This window comes from Oncorhynchus mykiss, chromosome 5 (genome assembly GCF_013265735.2).
Source record: "Oncorhynchus mykiss isolate Arlee chromosome 5, USDA_OmykA_1.1, whole genome shotgun sequence".
In the NCBI taxonomy this organism is placed as follows: domain Eukaryota; kingdom Metazoa; phylum Chordata; class Actinopteri; order Salmoniformes; family Salmonidae; genus Oncorhynchus; species Oncorhynchus mykiss.
Window position 1 is genome coordinate 73,391,218 of NC_048569.1, and position 20,872 is coordinate 73,412,089.

General features: G+C 43.8%; 1 protein-coding gene across 3 annotated transcripts in view; it reads right to left on the reverse strand.

Annotated features, from left to right (window-relative positions):
* Positions 1–20,872, reverse strand: part of LOC110524526 (PR domain zinc finger protein 5) — a 51,245-nt gene that overhangs the window by 20,779 nt on the left and 9,594 nt on the right. For all 3 annotated transcript variants that reach the window (XM_036978341.1, XM_036978340.1, XM_036978342.1), the window contains 6 exons: positions 20,573–20,652; positions 18,748–18,832; positions 18,430–18,587; positions 16,175–16,268; positions 13,303–13,463; positions 5,460–5,553 (listed from right to left, as the gene is read on the reverse strand). In XM_036978341.1, the coding sequence (XP_036834236.1) occupies positions 5,460–5,553; positions 13,303–13,463; positions 16,175–16,268; positions 18,430–18,587; positions 18,748–18,832; positions 20,573–20,652 (672 nt within the window). The remainder of the gene's footprint in view (positions 1–5,459; positions 5,554–13,302; positions 13,464–16,174; positions 16,269–18,429; positions 18,588–18,747; positions 18,833–20,572; positions 20,653–20,872) is intronic.

Genomic DNA, 20,872 nt, shown 5'->3' on the forward strand with positions numbered 1-20,872 from the left:
TCAGTCCAGAAGACACAGAGCCACTCCTCGCTCTGGTCTGGACTCTCAGATGGAAACTCAAGACATCTGCTTCACTGTCTTTATAATGACAAACAGTACCATATCTTTACACACATCATGCAGAGGGATGGGTCATGGGTGGAATGACTCAAACATTTTACTTCTCTTGTATCTTGCACAGACACAGATTTTTACTAAACTACTAATTAATCTCCATGTTTAACCAATAACTGCAAAGTTCACAATTTTAATGTACGTAGGTTGAGCCAATCATACATTTGGAACCCTAAATATTGCAATTCCAGAAACGTAATCCAAAATATAAAATCTCACACAAAGAACTTCTCTGTTTAGAGACACTAAATAGTTGAACTGGGTAATTCCACAAGTGACAATTTGCGAGCGTTAAACTATGACATTTGCTATGATGTCAGTAACACTCATGCCACTGGGTTTTGTAAACATTTCCTTTGGCGTAAGCACCTTGGTCAACCCCAGGACTACCATATAACATCACTGCACGCTGTAGAAAACTCAGTCACACTGACCAATTATCTATTTATGCTCATTTGCATTTACACCAGTTTTATGCCAAGATGAATCATCTGGTGAATTAATACTTAATATTCTCTGGAATCACCTGTAATGTCCCCACCCCCTTCCACTTTTCAATGTAGAATGGAAGGATTTCTGATTGGGACTTTCAGACCTGGAGTTTGGTGGAGGATGTCCCCTGGATGCCCATAACATCACCCGCAGTACTCTGAGGAGAAGTGTCCCACCCACTCTGTCTGCCTGGAATAATGCTTGTGAATCAATCAACAGCTAAATTCCATGTTACTATATGTTAGCCAAACATCCAAAATTAATGGGATGGCCATTCATTTCCTCATAAACAGGCCATACTTTTAGTGCATTCAATGGAGCACTTCGGTTGTTTTTCAATTCAAAGTGTGCTATAAATTCAATTATTAGAGTTAATACATAACCTCTCCAAAATAGTTTTTACAATTCTGTGATGACCAGAGTGTCCAGTGAAACAGTGATTACCAGTGTCCAGTGAAACAGTGATTACCAGTGTCCAATGAAACAGTGGTTACCAGTGTCCAGTGAAACAGTGATTACCAGTGTCCAGTGATACAGTGATTATCAGTGTCCAGTGAAACAGTGATTATCAGTGTCCAGTGAAACAGTGATTACCAGTGTCCAGTGAAACAGTGATTACCAGTGTCCAGTGAAACAGTGATTACCAGTGTCCAGTGAAACAGTGGTTACCAGTGTCCAGTGAAACAGTGATTACCAGTGTCCAGTGATACAGTGATTATCAGTGTCCAGTGAAACAGTGATTATCAGTGTCCAGTGAAACAGTGATTACCAGTGTCCAGTGAAACAGTGATTACCAGTGTCCAGTGGAACAGTGATTACCAGTGTCCAGTGAAACATTGATTACCAGTGTCCAGTGATACAGTGATTATCAATGTCCAGTGAAACAGTGATTACCAGTGTCCAGTGAAACAGTGATTACCAGTGTCCAGTGAAACAGTGATTACCAGTGTCCAGTGATACAGTGATTATCAGTGTCCAGTGATACAGTGATTACCAGTGTCCAGTGATACAGTGATTACCAGTGTCCAGTGATACAGTGATTACCAGTGTCCAGTGAAACAGTGATTACCAGTGTCCAGTGAAACAGTGATTACCAGTGTCCAGTGAAACAGTGATTACCAGTGTCCAGTGAAACAGTGATTACCAGTGTCCAGTGAAACATTGATTACCAGTGTCCAGTGATACAGTGATTACCAGTGTCCAGTGAAACATTGATTACCAGTGTCCAGTGATACAGTGATTATCAGTGTCCAGTGAAACAGTGATTACCAGTGTCCAGTGAAACAGTGATTACCAGTGTCCAGTGAAACAGTGATTACCAATGTCCAGTGATACAGTGATTATCAGTGTCCAGTGAAACAGTGATTACCAGTGTCCAGTGAAACAGTGATTACCAGTGTCCAGTGATACAGTGATTATCAGTGTCCAGTGAAACAGTGATTATCAGTGTCCAGTGAAACAGTGATTATCAGTGTCCAGTGATACAGTGATTACCAGTGTCCAGTGATACAGTGATTATCAGTGTCCAGTGAAACAGTGATTACCAGTGTCCAGTGAAACAGTGATTACCAGTGTCCAGTGATACAGTGATTACCAGTGTCCAGTGAAACAGTGATTACCAGTGTCCAGTGAAACAGTGATTACCAGTGTCCAGTGATACAGTGATTATCAGTGTCCAGTGAAACAGTGATTATCAGTGTCCAGTGAAACAGTGATTACCAGTGTCCAGTGAAACATTGATTACCAGTGTCCAGTGAAACAGTGATTACCAGTGTCCAGTGATACAGTGATTATCAGTGTCCAGTGAAACAGTGATTACCAGTGTCCAGTGAAACAGTGATTACCAGTGTCCAGTGATACAGTGATTACCAGTGTCCAGTGAAACAGTGATTACCAGTGTCCAGTGAAACAGTGATTACCAGTGTCCAGTGATACAGTGATTATCAGTGTCCAGTGAAACAGTGATTATCAGTGTCCAGTGAAACAGTGATTACCAGTGTCCAGTGAAACATTGATTACCAGTGTCCAGTGAAACAGTGATTACCAGTGTCCAGTGAAACAGTGATTACCAGTGTCCAGTGAAACATTGATTACCAGTGTCCAGTGAAACATTGATTACCAGTGTCCAGTGATACAGTGATTACCAGTGTCCAGTGAAACAGTGATTACCAGTGTCCAGTGAAACAGTGATTACCAGTGTCCAGTGAAACATTGATTACCAGTGTCCAGTGAAACAGTGATTACCAGTGTCCAGTGATACAGTGATTACCAGTGTCCAGTGAAACAGTGATTACCAGTGTCCAGTGAAACAGTGATTACCAGTGTCCAGTGAAACAGTGATTACCAGTGTCCAGTGATACAGTGATTACCAGTGTCCCTGCTCCCAGGGGGGAAAATACCTGCTGTGACAAAACTTTGCAAATCATCCAGTGTGTTTATTGTTTATCAGGTAAATAAGTGAAGCTGTGCTGTTCCTGTGAAGGGACACTGGTAAATCAAAGAATAACAGGCGTTTAACTTTTTACCATCTAGAGAGGCTGTCAACATACAGGCTTTTGACCTCAGCTGGGGGCTTCCTTTAAGGAGATTATTGACAGGGAGAGATGCCACGTTAAAGGTTTATTTACAGAACTAGCAGCCACATGAACAAAACGACACCTAGTAGTGTACAGAGACAACACAAGTCTTTCACAAATGTCTTGTTTTTTTACAGTTTGTTTTACAGGACATGATAAGTGTCCTTCTTTTTTAACTGTACTTAACAAAACCTAACAGACATGCTCTAGTCATACCTCTGTCTTCCTACCTGCAGAGAGATCAAATGCCACTAGAAGGGAGATACTCTACCCCAATTAAAATACCCCCATTACTGGTTCAGTTCATACAGCATCATTTGTAAGCCCACACTATGCATTCCCTGTATAGTTAATGCATAATGCTACACTAACACTTCAAAGCTGTTCTGGAAAGAACAGTATGTATGCCCAACAAATAACTCCTCAATGTAAGAGAAAAAAAGTAGCCTTGTTGAGTATTTTTTTATGGGAATAACTCACACTTTTCCTCAACTTTCTTTACACAAGAAACAACAAAAGCTTGGTCAAGTGAGTTCTGGGCTATAGAATGAGAGGACAGATTTACAGCCAGTCAAGGGTCATCCCGCTGTATGCTTTCTTGGAGTGGTCTTTTCTCTCTTCTCTCCTTCCTCTTTTCTTTCTTTGAGGTGTCCCCTCCGCTCCCACCCCTCACGCTGCATTCCCCCACAGCCCCGCTCTTTGGTTTGTTCTATATAAATACAAACAGCCTCATCCATGTTCCACACTGCCACACACACACACAAACCAGATACACACACACACTCTTTATTTTGTGCCTTTGGAACCTATAGAGAGGGTGAGTAGAACTGAGCTAGCAATGAAATGGTTTCAGACTAAATCCTTACCTAAATAAGTAGGAATAGGCATTAGGTTAATAGATATTTAGTCATAGATAAATTAGCACATTATAAAAACAGTCAAAAGGCATTTGATTCCTTAATCATAGAGCCCTGATTAGGTATATATGACTGGAAAACGGGACATAATTCATTCAATTGGATGGTGGTCAGTGATAGTAGTGATGGTCGTGATAGTGATTGATGCACTAGTGATTATGTGTGTACTTTGGATCTCAATGGCAGAAAAGCCCATGGAAAATCTTGTGTACTAAAAAGCTGCAAACACAATCTACAGATTATGGGGATTGGGGAATGGAAATCACCATTGTTTGTTGGGAGCTACGTAGCCTGAGAGGATGTATGTGGCATGACTGGAGTGAGGATTCAATCTCACATACAGGTAAGACAAGAGGAGAACAGGAAAGATCAGTGGGGAAAGACAAGAGGAGAACAGGAAAGATCGGTGGGGAAAGACAGGGGAGAGAACAGGAAAGATCAGTGGGGAAAGACAGGGGGGAGAACAGGAAAGATCAGTGGGGAAAGACAAGAGGAGAACAGGAAAGATCGGTGGGGAAAGACAGGGGAGAGAACAGGAAAGATCAGTGGGGAAAGACAGGGGGGAGAACAGGAAAGATCAGTGGGGGAAGACAGGGGAGAGAACAGGAAAGATCAGTGGGGAAAGACAGGGGGGAGAACAGGAAAGATCAGTGGGGGAAGACAAGAGGAGAACAGGAAAGATCGGTGGGGAAAGACAGGGGAGAGAACAGGAAAGATCAGTGGGGAAAGACAGGGGGGAGAACAGGAAAGATCAGTGGGGGAAGACAGGGGAGAGAACAGGAAAGATCAGTGGGGGAAGACAGGGGAGAGAACAGGAAAGATCAGTGGGGGAAGACAGGGGAGAGAACAGGAAAGATCAGTGGGGAAAGACAGGGGGGAGAACAGGAAAGATCAGTGGGGGAAGACAGGGGAGAGAACAGGAAAGATCAGTGGGGGAAGACAGGGGAGAGAACAGGAAAGATCAGTGGGGAAAGACAGGGGAGAGTCTAAGTGGGAGAGAGGCAAGAGCCAAAAAGACAAGTAGAAGTAGAGAAATAAAAAAAGGGAGGGAGGGGTAGATGGAAGGAGTGTGTGACTGTGCCAGGTCTCTGCACTAGTCTGTTGGTAAGGAAACACACAGGAATGTGTAGCGCTCCAGTTCAAGGCAGTTTAATGAACATCCACTCTGGGACACTGTTACCATTCTGAGCTCTGGGAAGCAGGCTAGCGGGCTGATAGGGTGGATCTGGTAGATTGGATTGGTCGATCTCACACCGTTTTACAGTTTGTGATGTTCAATGACAGTTGATGAATTTAACCAAACAATTAGGACAATATAGTTGAATTTGTCCAAATGACCGGTTATGGGAGGCCGACTGACCTGTATGGCTGCGGATGTGAACCCTCAAAGTTCCATTGCTGGCAAACTTCTGTTCACAATATGGGCAGATCTTCTCCTTTTCCCCTGTGTGCGTCTGGAAAAGATCAGAAAACATCTTGTTTGTATTTAGGAAAGACAATTGGAACATGCAGTGGTACAACTTTGCCTCATTACAGAGCACACCGTGATCACTGATAGAGCATACCCGTCACTTGGATACTATGAGCACTGCTAATACACTTGGATACTAAAGAGAGAAGCTCTTAAAGTCCAGTTAAATGCCCCATGGTTATATACCATTTACAAAGTATTTTTAATAAAGTGTTGGATAAATGATCAAGGTTGTTTAACATACTGTATATTGTCAACAACAACAAAAAATACTCAAAGTCGACCTCATGCAGGGTGAATTCAAGGGTGATCTTCTGACAAATATTTGATGTCAGTCATTTAACCAGAGACCCTGTTCAGCACTGGGAGCATCTACCCCACTGAAAGACCAGACCACACTGCAACTAGACACTGTTACTAGACACTGGTGTCCATGGGAACTCTACAGCTCTCCAATGGGAACTCTATAGGCTCTGAACTCTACAGCTCTCCAATGGGAACTCAATAGGCTCTGAACTCTACAGCTCTCCAATGGGAACTCTATAGGCTCTGAACTCTACAGCTCTCCAATGGGAACTCTATAGGCTCTGAACTCTACAGGCTCTCCAATGGGAACTCTATAGGTTCTGAATTCAACAGGCTCTCCAATGGGAACTCTACAGCTCTCCAATGGGAACTCTACAGCTCTCCAATGGGAACTCTACAGCTCTCCAATGGGAACTCTACAGCTCTCCAATGGGAACTCTATAGGTTCTGAATTCAACAGGCTCTCCAATGGGAACTCTACAGCTCTCCAATGGGAACTATACAGGCTCTGAACTCTACAGGCTCTCCAATGGGAACTCTATAGGCTCTGAACTCTACAGCTCTCCAATGGGAACTCAATAGGCTCTGAGTTCTATAGGCTTTCCAATGGGAACTCTATAGGCTCTGAACTCTACAGCTCTCCAATGGGAACTCTATAGGTTCTGAATTCAACAGGCTCTCCAATGGGAACTCTACAGGCTCTCCAATGAGAACTATACAGGCTCTGAACTCTACAGCTCTCCAATGAGAACTATACAGGCTCTGCAATGAGAACTATACAGGCTCTGAACTCTACAGCTCTCCAATGAGAACTATACAGGCTCTGAACTCTACAGGCTCTCCAATGAGAACTATAGAGGCTCTCCAATGAGAACTATACAGGCTTTCCAATGAGAACTATACAGGCTCTGAACTCTACAGCTCTCCAATGAGAACTATCCAGGCTCTGAACTCTACAGGCTCTCCAATGAGAACTATAGAGGCTCTCCAATGAGAACTATACAGGCTCTGAGCTCTACAGCTCTCCAATGGGAACTCTATACACTCTGAACTCTACAGCTCTCCAATGAGAACTATACAGGCTCTGAACTCTACAGGCTCTCCAATAAGAACTATACAGGCTCTGAACTCTACAGGCGCTCTAATGAGAACTATACAGGCTCTCCAATGAGAACTGTAGAGGCTCTGAACTCTACAATCAATAAATTAATCAATCAATCAAATGTATTTATAAAGCCCTTCTTACATCAGCTGATGTCACAAAGTGCTGTACTGAAACCCAGCCTAAACCCCCAAACAGCAAGCAATGCAGGTGTAGAAGCACAGTGGCTAGGAAGAACTCCCTAGAAAGGCCATAACCTAAGAAACCTAGAGAGGAACCAGGCTATGAGGGGTGGCCAGTCCTCTTCTGGCTGTGCCGGGTGGAGATTATAACATGGCCAAGATGTTCAAATGTTCATAGATGACCAGCAGGGTCAAATAATAATACAGGCTCTCCATTGAGAACTATACAGGCTCTGAACTCTACAGGCACGATGCAGGCATCTCATTAGAGACAAAGAGCCAGGAGGGTGAGGCGTAGGGTGGAGACCAGATAGATCTGCTCTGCTTGCATTCCTCTCCTCCCACTTTCTCCCCTTGCTCCTCAAACACACTCAGGTCAGTCTATTCTCTGAACTCCAGACTGGGGGGCACTATACAGTGGGGCAAAAAAGTATTTAGTCAGCCACCAATTGTGCAAGTTCTCCAACTTAAAAAGATGAGAGGTAGGTACATCATAGGTACACTTCCACTATGACAGACACAATTAGAAAAAAAATCCAGAAAATCACATTGTAGGATTTTTAATGAATTTATTTGCAAATTATGGTGGAAGTATTTGGTCACCTACAAACAAGCAAGATTTCTGGCTCTCACAGAACTGTAACTTATTATTTAAGAGGCTCCTCTGTCCTCCACTCGTTACCTGTATTAATGGCACCTGTTTGAACTTGTTATCAGTATAAAAGACACATGTCCACAACCTCAAACAGTCACACTCCAAACTCCACTATGGCCAAGACCAAAGAGCTGTCAAAGGACACCAGAAACAAAATTGTAGACCTGCACCAGGCTGGGAAGACTGAATATGCAATAGATAAGCAGCTTGGTTTGAAGAAATCAACTGTGGGAGCAATTATTAGGAAATGGAAGACATACAAGACCACTGATAATCTCCCTCGATCTGGGGCTCCACGCAAGATCTCACCCCGTGGGGTCAAAATGATCACAAGAACGGTGAGCAAAAATTCCAGAACCACACGGAGGGACCTAGTGAATGACCTGCAGAGAGCTGGGACCAAAGTAACAAAGCCTACCATCAGTAACACACTACGCCACCAGGGACTCAAATCCTGCAGTGCCAGACGTGTCCCCCTGCTTAAGCCAGTATTTGCTAAAAACTCAACTCGTCGTGTTTGGAGGACAAAGAATGCTGAGTTGCATCCAAAGAACACCATACCTACTGTGAAGCATGGGGGTGGAAACATCATGCTTTTGGGGCTGTTTTTCTGCAAAGGGACCAGGACGACTGATCCGTGTAAAGGAAAGAATGAATGGGGCCATGTATCGTGAGATTTTGAGTGAAAACCTCCTTCCATCAGCAAGGGCATTGAAGATGAAACGTGGCTGGGTCTTTCAGCATGACAATGATCCCAAACACACCGCCCGGGCAACGAAGGAGTGGCTTTGTAAGAAGCATTTCAAGGTCCTGGAGTGGCCTAGCCAGTCTCCAGATCTCAACCCCATAGAAAATCTTTGGAGGGAGTTGAAAGTCTGTGTTGCCCAGCAACAGCCCCAAAACATCACTGCTCTAGAGGAGATCTGCATGGAGGAATGGGCCAAAATACCAGCAACAGTGTGTGAAAACCTTGTGAAGACTTACAGAAAACGTTTGACCTCTGTCATTGCCAACAAACGGTATATAACAAAGTATTGAGATAAACTTTTGTTATTGACCAAATACTTATTTTCCACCATAATTTGCAAATAAATTAATTAAAAATCCTACAATGTGATTTTCTGGATTTTTTTTTCTGATTTTGTCTGTCATAGTTAAAGTGTACTTATGATGAAAATTACAGGCCTCTCTCATCTTTTTAAGTGGGAGAACTTGCACAATTGGTGGCTGACTAAATACTTTTTTGCCCCACTGTATGTATGCATAAAGGAGAATGTGTACAAAGAGAGGAGTGTGCTGCACCCAGCAAGCCTAAATGTTCTCACCCTCTTTCTTTCCTCCTTCATTCTCCTTCACTCCCTCTCTTTCTTACTCTCTGCTGAAAGGTAGGTATGTTGAGAATTCTGCTGCTGGCCTGATGTCAATTCAACAGAATAAACACAAGTATAAGAAGCTCAAATGCTGAGTGACAGTTTAAACAGCAGTACAACAATATAGACAGGAGTACCCCCTTTCTATCCTCCTCTTCTCTCCATCCCCCATCACCCCCTGCATCCCACGCCACCCCCTGCATCCCCCATCACCCCCTGCATCCCACGCCACCGGCGTTATGTTACATAAGCCCTTTCCTTCATTCTCCCTCTCTCTCACACAGACAGATGTCTTCCAGATGCCTCAATGTACAATTGTTTGGTTTGTTGTTTGAAGGACAAGGAGAAATATCACTGGTCTTCTTACTTCATAAAAAGCTTCATATAGTTTTCCCTATAGAACATTATGTTCCAAAACAAAACTTTTCAAGGTATTGGGGTTAGACGTAATCATTAAACCATCCTTGTAATATGGATGTGACATGAATAACTTGGCTAAAACCGCTGTCATTTCTTCACACACAAAACAAAAACAATATAGCGGTACTGTACATTCTACCATTTTACAATTGAGTCATTTAGCAGACGCTCTTATCCAGAATTAGTACATTCATATTTCGATAGCTAGGTGGGACAACCACATATCACAGTCATAATAAGTGCATTTTTTTTTCAATTAAGTAGCTATCAGCAAAGTCAGAGATAATAAAAGGGGGGGGGGGTTGAGGTGAGGAGGGGGATTATTTAAGATACTCTTTGAAGAGGTAGGGTTTCGGGTGCTTTCAGAAGATGGGCAGGAACTCTGCTACCTTCCCATGGTGCCAAAAAGGCCCAGAGGTGGCAGAACGGAGTGCTCGGGTTGGGGTGTAGGGTTTGAGCAGAGCCTGATGGTAGGGAGGTGCAGTTCCCCTTGCTGCTCCGTAGGTAAGTACCATGGTCTTGTAGTGGATGTGAGCTTCTACTGGAAGTGTAGTGTGAGGAAGGAGCGGGGTGACATGGGAGAAGCAGGGTGACATGGGAGAAGCAGGGTGACATGGGAGGAGCGGGGTGACATGGGAGGAGCGGGGTGACATGGGAGGAGCAGGGTGACATGGGAGGAGCAGGGTGACATGGGAGGAGCAGGGTGACATGGGAGGAGCGGGTGACATGGGAGGAGCGGGGTGACATGGGAGGAGCAGGGTGACATGGGAGGAGCAGGGTGACATGTGAGAACTTGGGAAGGTTACAGCGTTCTAGATAAATTGCAGTGGTTTTTGATGGCACCATCGGGGAGCCCAGCCAGAAGGGAGATGACAAGTGCCTGGATTAGGACCTGCGCCACTTCCTGTGTGAGGAAAGGTTGTACTCTACGGATGTTGTACCTGCAGGAGTGAGTCACTGCTTTGATGTTTGCAGAGAACGACAGGGTGTTGTCCAGGGTCACACCAAGGATCTTTGCACTCTGGAAGTGCGACACTGTGGAGTTGTCAACTGTGATAGAGAGGTCTTTGAGCAGGCAGGTCCTTCCCCAGGAGGAAGAGCAGCTCAGTCTTGTCGAGGTTGAGCTTGAGGTGGTGGGCCGACATCCAAGCTGAGATATTGGCCAGGTACGCAGGGATGCGTGTCGTCACTTGGGTGTCCGAAGGGGGAAAGAGAAAAGTAGTTGAGTGTCATCCGCATAGCAATGAGAAAAGAGACCATGTGAGGATATGACAGAGCCGAGGGACTTGGTGTAGAGAGAGAAGAGGAAAGGACCAAGAGACCTGGGGGACACCAGTAGTGAGGAGGAGACTATGTGGTGCAGACACAGATCCTCTCCATGTCACCTGGTAGGAGCAGCCTGCCTGGTAGGATGCAATCCGAGAAAGTGCAGAGCCCGAGACGCCCAGCCCTGAGGGTGGAGAGGAGGATCTGATGGTTCACAGTGTTGACGGCACACACTGCATGGCAGAGAGAGAGAAAACACATGCTCCATGTAGGGGAGAACGGGGGCAATTGTTAAACCTTGAATTTCTCCACAGAAACACTAGAGTGATGAAAGTCTATCATTACATCTCCATTCAGGTTCTCTCCCGGCTCTCACTATGTTTTTGACCAGCTGTATTTTTCTTTTACTGTCCTGAGCATTCATGTTCAAGAATTCAAACTAGCATCATTTTTATCACTATACTGTATGTTGACTAAACATTGGCATGATTGACATGTGTCACTATTGTTGTCTCTTGGTAGGCACATGAGGCGTTGTCATGGCTGCTGGGTTGGGGGCAATTGTAACGCAGTGTTAAAATGAACCTGAGCCAAGCAGCCAAATGAAGCTTCTTTTTTTTTACTTTAGGATTGTATGAATTACACATTCATTGTACAAAAACTAACTTTAGCCTTGGGGTCCTGTAGAGTGCCAAATAAGTTGTAAACAGATATCACTGAGCACCATCAAACTATTCAAATGTTGTGACAGGAAGCCAATGGCCATGCACAAGCAGGGGTGTTACTGTAAACACTGGTTACGTACATATAAATAATCATATTTCTTGCAAAATCATTACATGTGTCTATGATAATTCATAAACATTAATGTTTTTGAAGTGAAGTGATTTTTTGGGTTTATTTGTCATGTTCTGACCTTAGTTCTTTTGTTATGTCTTTGTTTTAGTATGGTCAGGGCGTGAGTTGGGTGTGTTGTCTATGTTAGTTTTCCTATGATTTGGTATTTCTGTGTTTGGCCTGGTATGGTTGTCAATCAGAGGCAGCTGTCAATCGTTGTCCCTGATTGAGAACCATATTTAGGTAGCCTGTTTTTCACCATTGAGTTGTGGGTGATTGTTTTCTGTTCTGTCTATACCAGACAGGACTGTTTCATTTCGTTCATTCTCCTTTGTTATTTTGTTTAGTGTTCTCATGATAATAAATTATCAATATGGACACTTACTACGCTGCGCATTGGTCCTCACCTTCTTCCGCCAACAACGGCCGGTACATTATTTTTTAGGTGTTACATTTGGCCCCAGCCCTTGGCAAGGGGCAAATGTAACGTCTGGACATTTCAGATTGAAATCAATAATGTTATCTGACTGCTTCATGTTATAGACCTATAAATGGTATGAATGATTAGGAGACATATGTACGTTTCTTATATCAAAAAAATGACTGGCCTAAAATATAAAACATTTGACAATTGTCCCCAGTCTCCCCTATACACAACTCTGACTTTAAGAATAATGTTGACGTCAATTGCAGGATGTTCTGAGAGGAAGACTAAACTAGGGCTGCCAGAGGAACACATCATTACTGTTGATGTTCAGATCAACCTGTTAGTGGAGAAGACACTCACACAGCACCTGGAGGAAAAGAAACTCAGATGACAGGAACAAGACGATCCTTACTCTCCTGTCATGAGCGGAATAGAAAATGGAGGATAAACACTGTGCTCTCTACAGTGTTGTACAACACACAGTGCGCCATGTACTCAGTGTCTTTCCCGTCTGAAACGGCACCCTATTTCCTATACCTATACCATATGATCTATATAGGACAAAGGGTGCCATTTGGGACACCTGGTGTTCAGTCCCAGCCAGGTCTCTTGGGCTCAGCCACCTGTCTTTAATCACTGCCAGAGCAGAGCTCTCTCTCAGAAGTCCACAGTTTCTGAACATCGGCCGACCGGAGAGAGACAACTCATGTGCCTGTCTGTCTTCAGTCCTACTGTACTAAGGCCATGTTATGTTTTAGTCTTTCTGTGGCAAGAAACAGTTTGGTCTCAATCTGATCAATAACCCAAGCGGACAATGTTATATTGAGGCTGGTAATCTGCTCTGGGATCTGTCCTGTGCTTTGAAATCCTGTGGAGCTAATGGACTAAATGTTATATTGAGGCTGGTAATCTGCTCTGGGATCTGTCCTGTGCTTTGAAACCCTGTGGAGCTAATGGACTAAATGCTATATGTCATTTACAAACAGAGACCGGATGAATCCTGGGCTGCATGGGGACCAATGGTGGAGGATGACTGTAGCCTAGTTCCTAAGAGAGATAACAAGAGAACAGCAATCTCTATTTCCTATACTTTCCTTTAACTAAAGATTGACAATGTCTAGACTGGGCTCTACAGTGTGTCAGACTGGCAGTGATTGCTGAACTCACCTTCTTGTGGCTCTTGAGAACAGAGGGGGTGACGAAGGCCTTCTCACACAGGTCACACTTGTACTTCTTGTGTCCGTCGTGTACCACCTGGATGTGCACGTTGAGCGTGTCTTTTCTCTTGAAGGTGGCATCACATTGGTCACACTTAAATGTCCTCTCACCTGGAGAAGTGACAAAAGATGACAGTAAAGAAAGACACTTTCCAATAGTCTCTTTTCTGCATCCTCTTATTTTCTAGGGAGGAGGAGAAGAGATGGATCTATTATTATGCTTCTAAAAGCAGAACTTTCCCTCACAGTAGGACTGAAAACTATTTCTACGGGATAATTGTATGGGCTAAAGAACATTGTGTGTTACGTTGCTGCTCCCTATAATGTTATTTTCAAATGTTCGGGACAGTACTTATTTGTTTACCTTTTTCTAAAATGCCACTCATTTTGAATCCTTCCCTAGTAACACAGATTGCAGGAGAGGACAGAAAGAGGCGGACACTGAACATACACAGCTGCCTGCTCTTTGAATGGATCTCTTATTTAACAGCAATTACATTTTAAAAAGCAGCCAGCACTTAAATTATTCATTCATTTAAAAACATTAAAAACACCAGACATCACTCTGACATTAAACAAAAGCACAACTCTCAGCTGTTCCCAACCAGAGCCATATAAACTGCAGCCTGGTGTTATTCCTCACGCCATAACTCAGTGACTCCATACAACAGAGACTATTGTTGAGAAGTGCTTTACAGGGGGATCAGTGGGTTGGATAGTGTGTGTTTGCTTGGCAGAGTGAGTACTGGCTCCAAACGTGTGTTAATTCTCCCATTACAAAGAAGGAACATGATGGTCAGCACAATAAAGTGGGACACAAGTAGACGCCTGTGTCCGTTAACGCTCTAGTGGTCCCATAAAAACCTTCCACCATGAATATTCATGTCAGGGACAGGCTTCATTAATGCTGAGGTTTTAAGTCATTCAGAAACATGATTGATTATGAGAAGAGATGAAGGGCTATTGTTCATTCAATAAAGCCTTCAGAAACACACACGGATACTCAAACACACACACACACACCGAGGATCATAACACACACTGAGGGCTTACCACTGAGCGACATTTGACCCCACGTAAAGGTGTAATATTTATTTCAAGTTAAAATTATATGATAGCTGTTCTTCATTTTCTCACAGCGGAACACACAAGTGAACAGAGACATCACATAAACACACAGAGATTTAGTCTCTTTCTCTCTGTATATAAACAACATGTAAACTGTTGATCCTATGTGTGATCCTATCCTATGAGCTGAAGTAAAATATCCCAGAAATGTTCTTTATGCACAAAAAGTTTATTTCTCTCAAATGAGAGTTCTCCTTTTCCAAGATAATCCCATCCACCTGACAGGTGTGGCATATCAATATGCTAATAAAACAGCATGATCATTACACAGGTGCGCACATTGTGCTGGGGACAATAAAAGGCCACTCTAAAATGTGCAATTTTGTCACACAACGCAATAGCGTGCAATTGGCATGGCATGCTGACTGCAGGACTGTCCACCGGGGATGTTGCCAGATAATGTAATGTTAATTTCTCTACCATAAACCGGCTCTAACGTTGTCTTAGATAATTTGGCAGTATGCCTATCGGCCTCATAACCACGCCAGCCCAGGACCTCCACATTTGGCTTCTTCACCTGCGGGATTGTCTGAGACCAGCCACCCGGACAGCTGATGAAATTGAGGTGTATTTCTGTCTGTAATAAAGGCCTTTTGTGGGGAAAAACTCATTCTGATTGGCTGGGCCTGGCTCCCCAGACTTTACCATACTTTCTTCCCACATGCTGTTTCTCTTATTCTCTTTGCGCTCTTCTCTCTCTCTCTCTCACACACACACACACACACACACACACACACACACACACACACACACACACACACACACACACACACACACACACACACACACACACACACACACACACACACACACACACACACACACACACACGATACATAATACCAGTCTCAGCCTCATGGCCCAGTATCCTAGTGATTTGTGTGAATAGTGATCTGTCTCCAGAGACACAAGCAGGAAATGCCTTGAGCTTCACAATCTCTGTGTCATCGGTCTAGACTGGGAGACCATGCAGGACTCCATCCTGCCAAGACCAACTGTCTGTAGGGCTCCTCAGTCCTCAATGACCACTGTGTCTGTCTGGCTATGACACTCAGGACTAGGAGGACCACTGCGTCTGTCTATCTGTCTGGCTATGACACTCAGGACTAGGAGGACCACTGTGTCTGTCTGTCTATATGTCTGGCTATGACACTCAGGACTAGGAGGACCACTGTGTCTGTCTGTCTGACTGGCTATGACACTCAGGACTAGGAGGACCACTGTGTCTGTCTGTCTATCTGTCTGGCTATGACACTCAGGACTAAGGAGGACCCCTATGTCTGTCTGTCTGTTTGACTATGACACTCAGGACTAGGAGGACCACTGTGTCTGTCTGTCTATCTGTCTGGCTATGACACTCAGGACTAAGGAGGACCCCTATGTCTGTCTGTCTGTTTGACTATGACACTCAGGACTAGGGGGACCACTGTGTCTGTCTGTCTGTCTGGCTATGACACTCAGGACTAGAAGGACCACTGTGTCTGTCTGTCTGGCTGTCTGGCTGGCTTTAACACTCAGGACTAAGAGTACCACGACACAGAGGACCAGGAGGTTGTGGAAGCCCTCAGTATCTCATGCTAAAACAAGGTCTGAACTAAGGGCTATAGCATCTATGTGTTGTAGGGGCCCTGAACGTAGGTACTAGTGGCTACAGTCTCACATTCTGAGAGATACACAAACAAACTCATACTTACTGTTGTGGATGAGCAGGTGGCGCTGTAAAGAGAAGGGGGTGCGGAACAGGGCCTTGCACTCCTCACACTGGAACGGCCTCTCCTCTGAGTGAGTCTGGCGAAAGAACAGGACAGCATTTACGGTTAAGGTACACAGCATCACTGAAAACTACCTCTGATTTCCCCTCTCTACATATCTCTCTACATACCATCAAAACCTACACCTTCCTTTCTATTTAATTGACTAATATTGAGTAAATAAGTATTTAATGATGCGGTCAGTTCGTGAGAACAGCTATCAGAGCTAATGTGTGGCCCTGACACCCCCTAAATACAGTGCATTTGGAAAGTATTCAGACCCCTTGACTTTTTCCAAATGTTGGTACATTATAGCATTATTCTAAAATTGATTAAATTGTTTTTTTCCCTCATCAATCTACACACAACACCACATAATGACAAAGCAAAAAACAGGTTTTTAGATTTTTTTTTGCAAATGTAACACAAATAAAAAACGGAAATATCTAATTTACATAAGTATTCAGACCCTTTACTCAGTTGTTGAAACACCTTTGGCAGCGATTACAGCCATCGAGTCTTCTTGGGTATGACGCTACAAGCTTGGTACACCTGTATTTGGGGAGTTTCTCCCATTCTTATCTGCAGATCCTCTCAAGCTCTGTCAGGTTGGATGGGGAGAGTTATTTTCAGGTCTCTTCAGAGATGTTAGATCGGGTTCAAGTCCGGGCTCTAGCTGGGCCACTCAAGGACATTCAGAAACTTGTCCCGAAGCCACTCCTGTGTTGTCTTGGCTATGTGCTTAGGTTTGTTGTCCTGTTGGAAGGTGAATCTTCGCCCCCAGTCTGAGGTCCTGAGCACTTTGGAGCAGGTTTACATCAAGGATCTCTCTGTAGTTTGCTCCGTTCCCTTTCCCTCTAGTCTCCCAGTCCCTGCTACTGAAAAACATCCACACAGCATGATGCTGTCACCACCATGCTTCACCATAGGGATGGTGCCAGGTTTCCTCCAGACTTAACGCTTGGCATTCAGGCCAATGAGTTCAATATTGGTTTCATCAAACCAAAGAATCTTGTTTCTCATGGTCTGAGTGTCCTTTAGGTGCCTTTTGGCAAACTCCAAGCTGGCTGTCATGTGCCTTTTACTGAGGAATGGCTTCCGTCTGGCCACTCTAGGCCTGATTGGTGGAGTGCTGCAGAGAGTGGTGTCCTTCTGGAAGGTTCTCCCATCTCCACAGAGGAACTCCAGAGTTCTGTCAGAGTGACCATCGGGTTCTTGCAGCAGACATTTTCTGGTACCCTTCCCCAGATCTGTGCCTCGACACAATCTGGCTCTACGGACAATTCCTTTGACCTATTGGCTTGGTTTTGTGGGACCTTATATAGACAGGTGTGTGCCTTTCCAAATCATGTCCAATCAATTGAATTTACCACAGGTGGACTCCAATCAAGTTGTAGAAACCTCTGAAGGATGATCAATGGAAACAGGATGCACCTGAGCTCAATTTCGAGTCTCATAGCAAAGGGTCTGAATACTTAAATAGGTATTTCTGTTTTTCATTGTAAATAATTTTGCACAAATTTCTAAAAACCTGTTTTCACTTTGTCATTATGGGGTATTGTGTGTAGATTGATGAGGGGAAAAATAATTGAATCTGTTTTAGAATAAAGCTGTAACATAACGAAAAAGTCAAGGGCTCTGAATACTTTCCGAATGCACTGTACATCTCATCTATTCTCTCACTCCCTCTAAATCTCCATCTCTTCTCTTGGTTCAATCTGAGCGCTGTCTCCTGTCTCTGTGTTGATGTGGAATCAGATGTGTGAGCATTGGGGTTTGGGTTAGAGTTAGGGTTAGGCCCCATGGTTGATTTGGTATGTTGACTTGATGAAGACAAGTAGCTTGAGGGGCTAAGGTTCAAAGTACATTTGTTTATGTGTACCCCACATGTCTGTCTGAGTGACACCCTATTCCCTTAAGTAAATATGGAAGTCTTCATGGGGAGGCAGGCCACAGACGCCACAGAAACCCAATGAACACTGAAGAGACGTCTAACAATGTTAGCTCTGAAGCAGTGAGAGTATGCTTGTATGTTAGTTTGTGTATGTATGTGCTTGTTAAGTTTCAGCATTATCTCCATCAGTAAAACTTGCATATTAAAAACCACCCATTTAAATCTGTCACATCCACCTTTTATATAGTTGAAGCATTCTGTCATTCTGAAAAGAGACTACAGCTTTCTGACCCTCCCTGTTCACCTTCTTGTGGTTCTTGTAGACGTTCCTGTGGGCAAACTCCTTCCCACACAGCTTACACTTGTAGGGCTTTTCCTCACTGTGGATGATCTTATGGGCCGTCACCTGGTCCAGACGCTTGAACCAACGACTGCAGACCTCACAGGTATACGGACGTTTCTCTAACCAGGAACAGAGAGAGAGAGAGAGAGTATACGATGTCTGAGTGTAGCTGTGTGTGTGTGTGTGTGTGTGTGTGTGTGTGTGTGTGTGTGTGTGTGTGTGTGTGTGTGTGTGTGTGTGTGTGTGTGTGTGTGTGTGTGTGTGTGCGTGCTCTCTTACCTGAGTGAGTGATCATGTGGCGCTTAAGCTGATTGGTCGAGATGAATTTCTTGTCGCAGGCAGCACAGTCGAATATCTCATGTACCTGGAGATACATAAATTAGCCAACAGACCAGATACAGGGGGGTTATGTAAGAGACAGAGATAATGGATTTCACTGCACGCTGTGTTCTGTAAATGACAATGTATGACCTTGATGTGTAACCTTTTCCACTTGCAGACAGAGGAGTATTCACAGACACACATACACACACTCTTTCACTCCTTGCTCAATTACGTCAGCACACAGAAATATAATTAAACAGCTGAAAAGTTTGAATCCTTCTCCTGCTCTCAGCATGGTTTGAATAATAGCACATTTGATAGCTGTTCTGCCTAATGCTACAATATGCTGAGACTGAAATGCTCCTCCGCTCAGAGCTTCAAAGATTGAGCAGTCCAGGATAATTCTAATAATGACTGGTTTAAGTAGCTTTTGTGCAAACGTATCATCATGCTAAGTTGGAGTGCTCTAGTGCGAATCATAATCCTGGGTTCTGAAGTGTCTGTCTCTAGCTCAGCTGTGACATGTCTTCTGTTCTATAGAACTTTGGCCCAACAATGTTTCTCTTTCTTTGCTTCATGTCTTTTTAACCTCCGCACACGACTGTTCCAATGAAGTCTGTAACATATGAGCTGTGTAAGTATGACCAAATAAACTACTTCATATAAGAGAAGAATGAATCATTGATTGAATTCAAATCTCCCTGTATCAATACACATTTTCTGTGTCTACTGTCAATGAGGAAAGAGCCTCTCTCACAGACAAAGACTGATGATTAGAGCATCAGTAATACAGGAAAGCTTATTAAACCTTTCTCAAGTTCACATGTGCCACGTATAGAATGGATAGGACTGGCACTGGCAGCATGAAAAGGTCAGAATAGGGCAATGTACTCTCCCTTTTCAAATACATTGGGTGGCAGTTTGGAGATAAGAAAAACCTGATTGATTGACTGATAGTTCTGGAACAGATCATTTAAACATGTCTAAGTGATTAACAGTAACACAACCTTTGCTGATGAAGTGTGTTCATCATGAATCTCTTATGACCCTGTTCAGTTCATTAGAGTGGATTAATGTCTTCTGATTAATCTATTGGATCAATGTTGACAGGGAACATGAAACCTCACCCAAACACCAGCTGGGTTCACGGGTCATAAATATAAAATCCTAATTTTGGATGGGAAGCCAAACCAATTGCAAGTCAATCAAATAACTCACTGCAAAAACACTCTCCAAGATAATTCACTTCAAGCATATAAAGATGCTTCACTGTGAAATAGTTCGTGATGGAAATACCTTACCTCCATTAATCTCTAAAAGTAATGTAACATAATGGTTCTGTGGTTCTGTCATTTTTCAGGGTCCATCTCTGAGAGGTAGAATCCTGCCGCCACGGTTAAAGCCTTATAGTCTACTCACCATGCCTCTTAGGTTTCATGAGAGTCTGTGGGGATGAGCTTGTGAAATTAAAACCAAACTTTCTCTACTGTCACACGGTCTGAAAATGTAACATCTTGAACATAAAGCCAACCTCCTTCTGAGAGAGAAGAAGAGTGAGACAGGAGACAGAGCGTGGGATTAGGGGACAGGAACAAAGAAATGGAACAAAAAGAGATGGAGGGATATGGAGGAAATAGAGCTTAAAGGAACAGACATGGCCAGTGTGAAACCAACCACACACACCTGACCCAGGACACCAGAGGGCTAAGTGGACTGGGAGCCATTACAACATACACCTTACACCTATCCAGTCCTTCCAGATCTCTGGTAGGAGCCTGACCTTGCGATGTTCCTGGAGGTTCAGTAAGGAGGAACATTTCCTGTTGCAGATGGTGCACATGAGCTTCCGCCTGGAACTTCCTGAAACACAATGATTGGACAAGCAGAGTTACCAATCCTGCTCTTCATGCCTCAATCTACATTGTGATGATGTCGTGGCTAGCAATAGCAACAATGGTTAGGGCATTCCACATGTTAATGAACAGCATAATCACTCACCTCATGGCAACGCCAATTCCATCGGAAGCAAATACACACATTCTATCAGATAATCACGAGGTCAAAGTTTAACTACCAGATG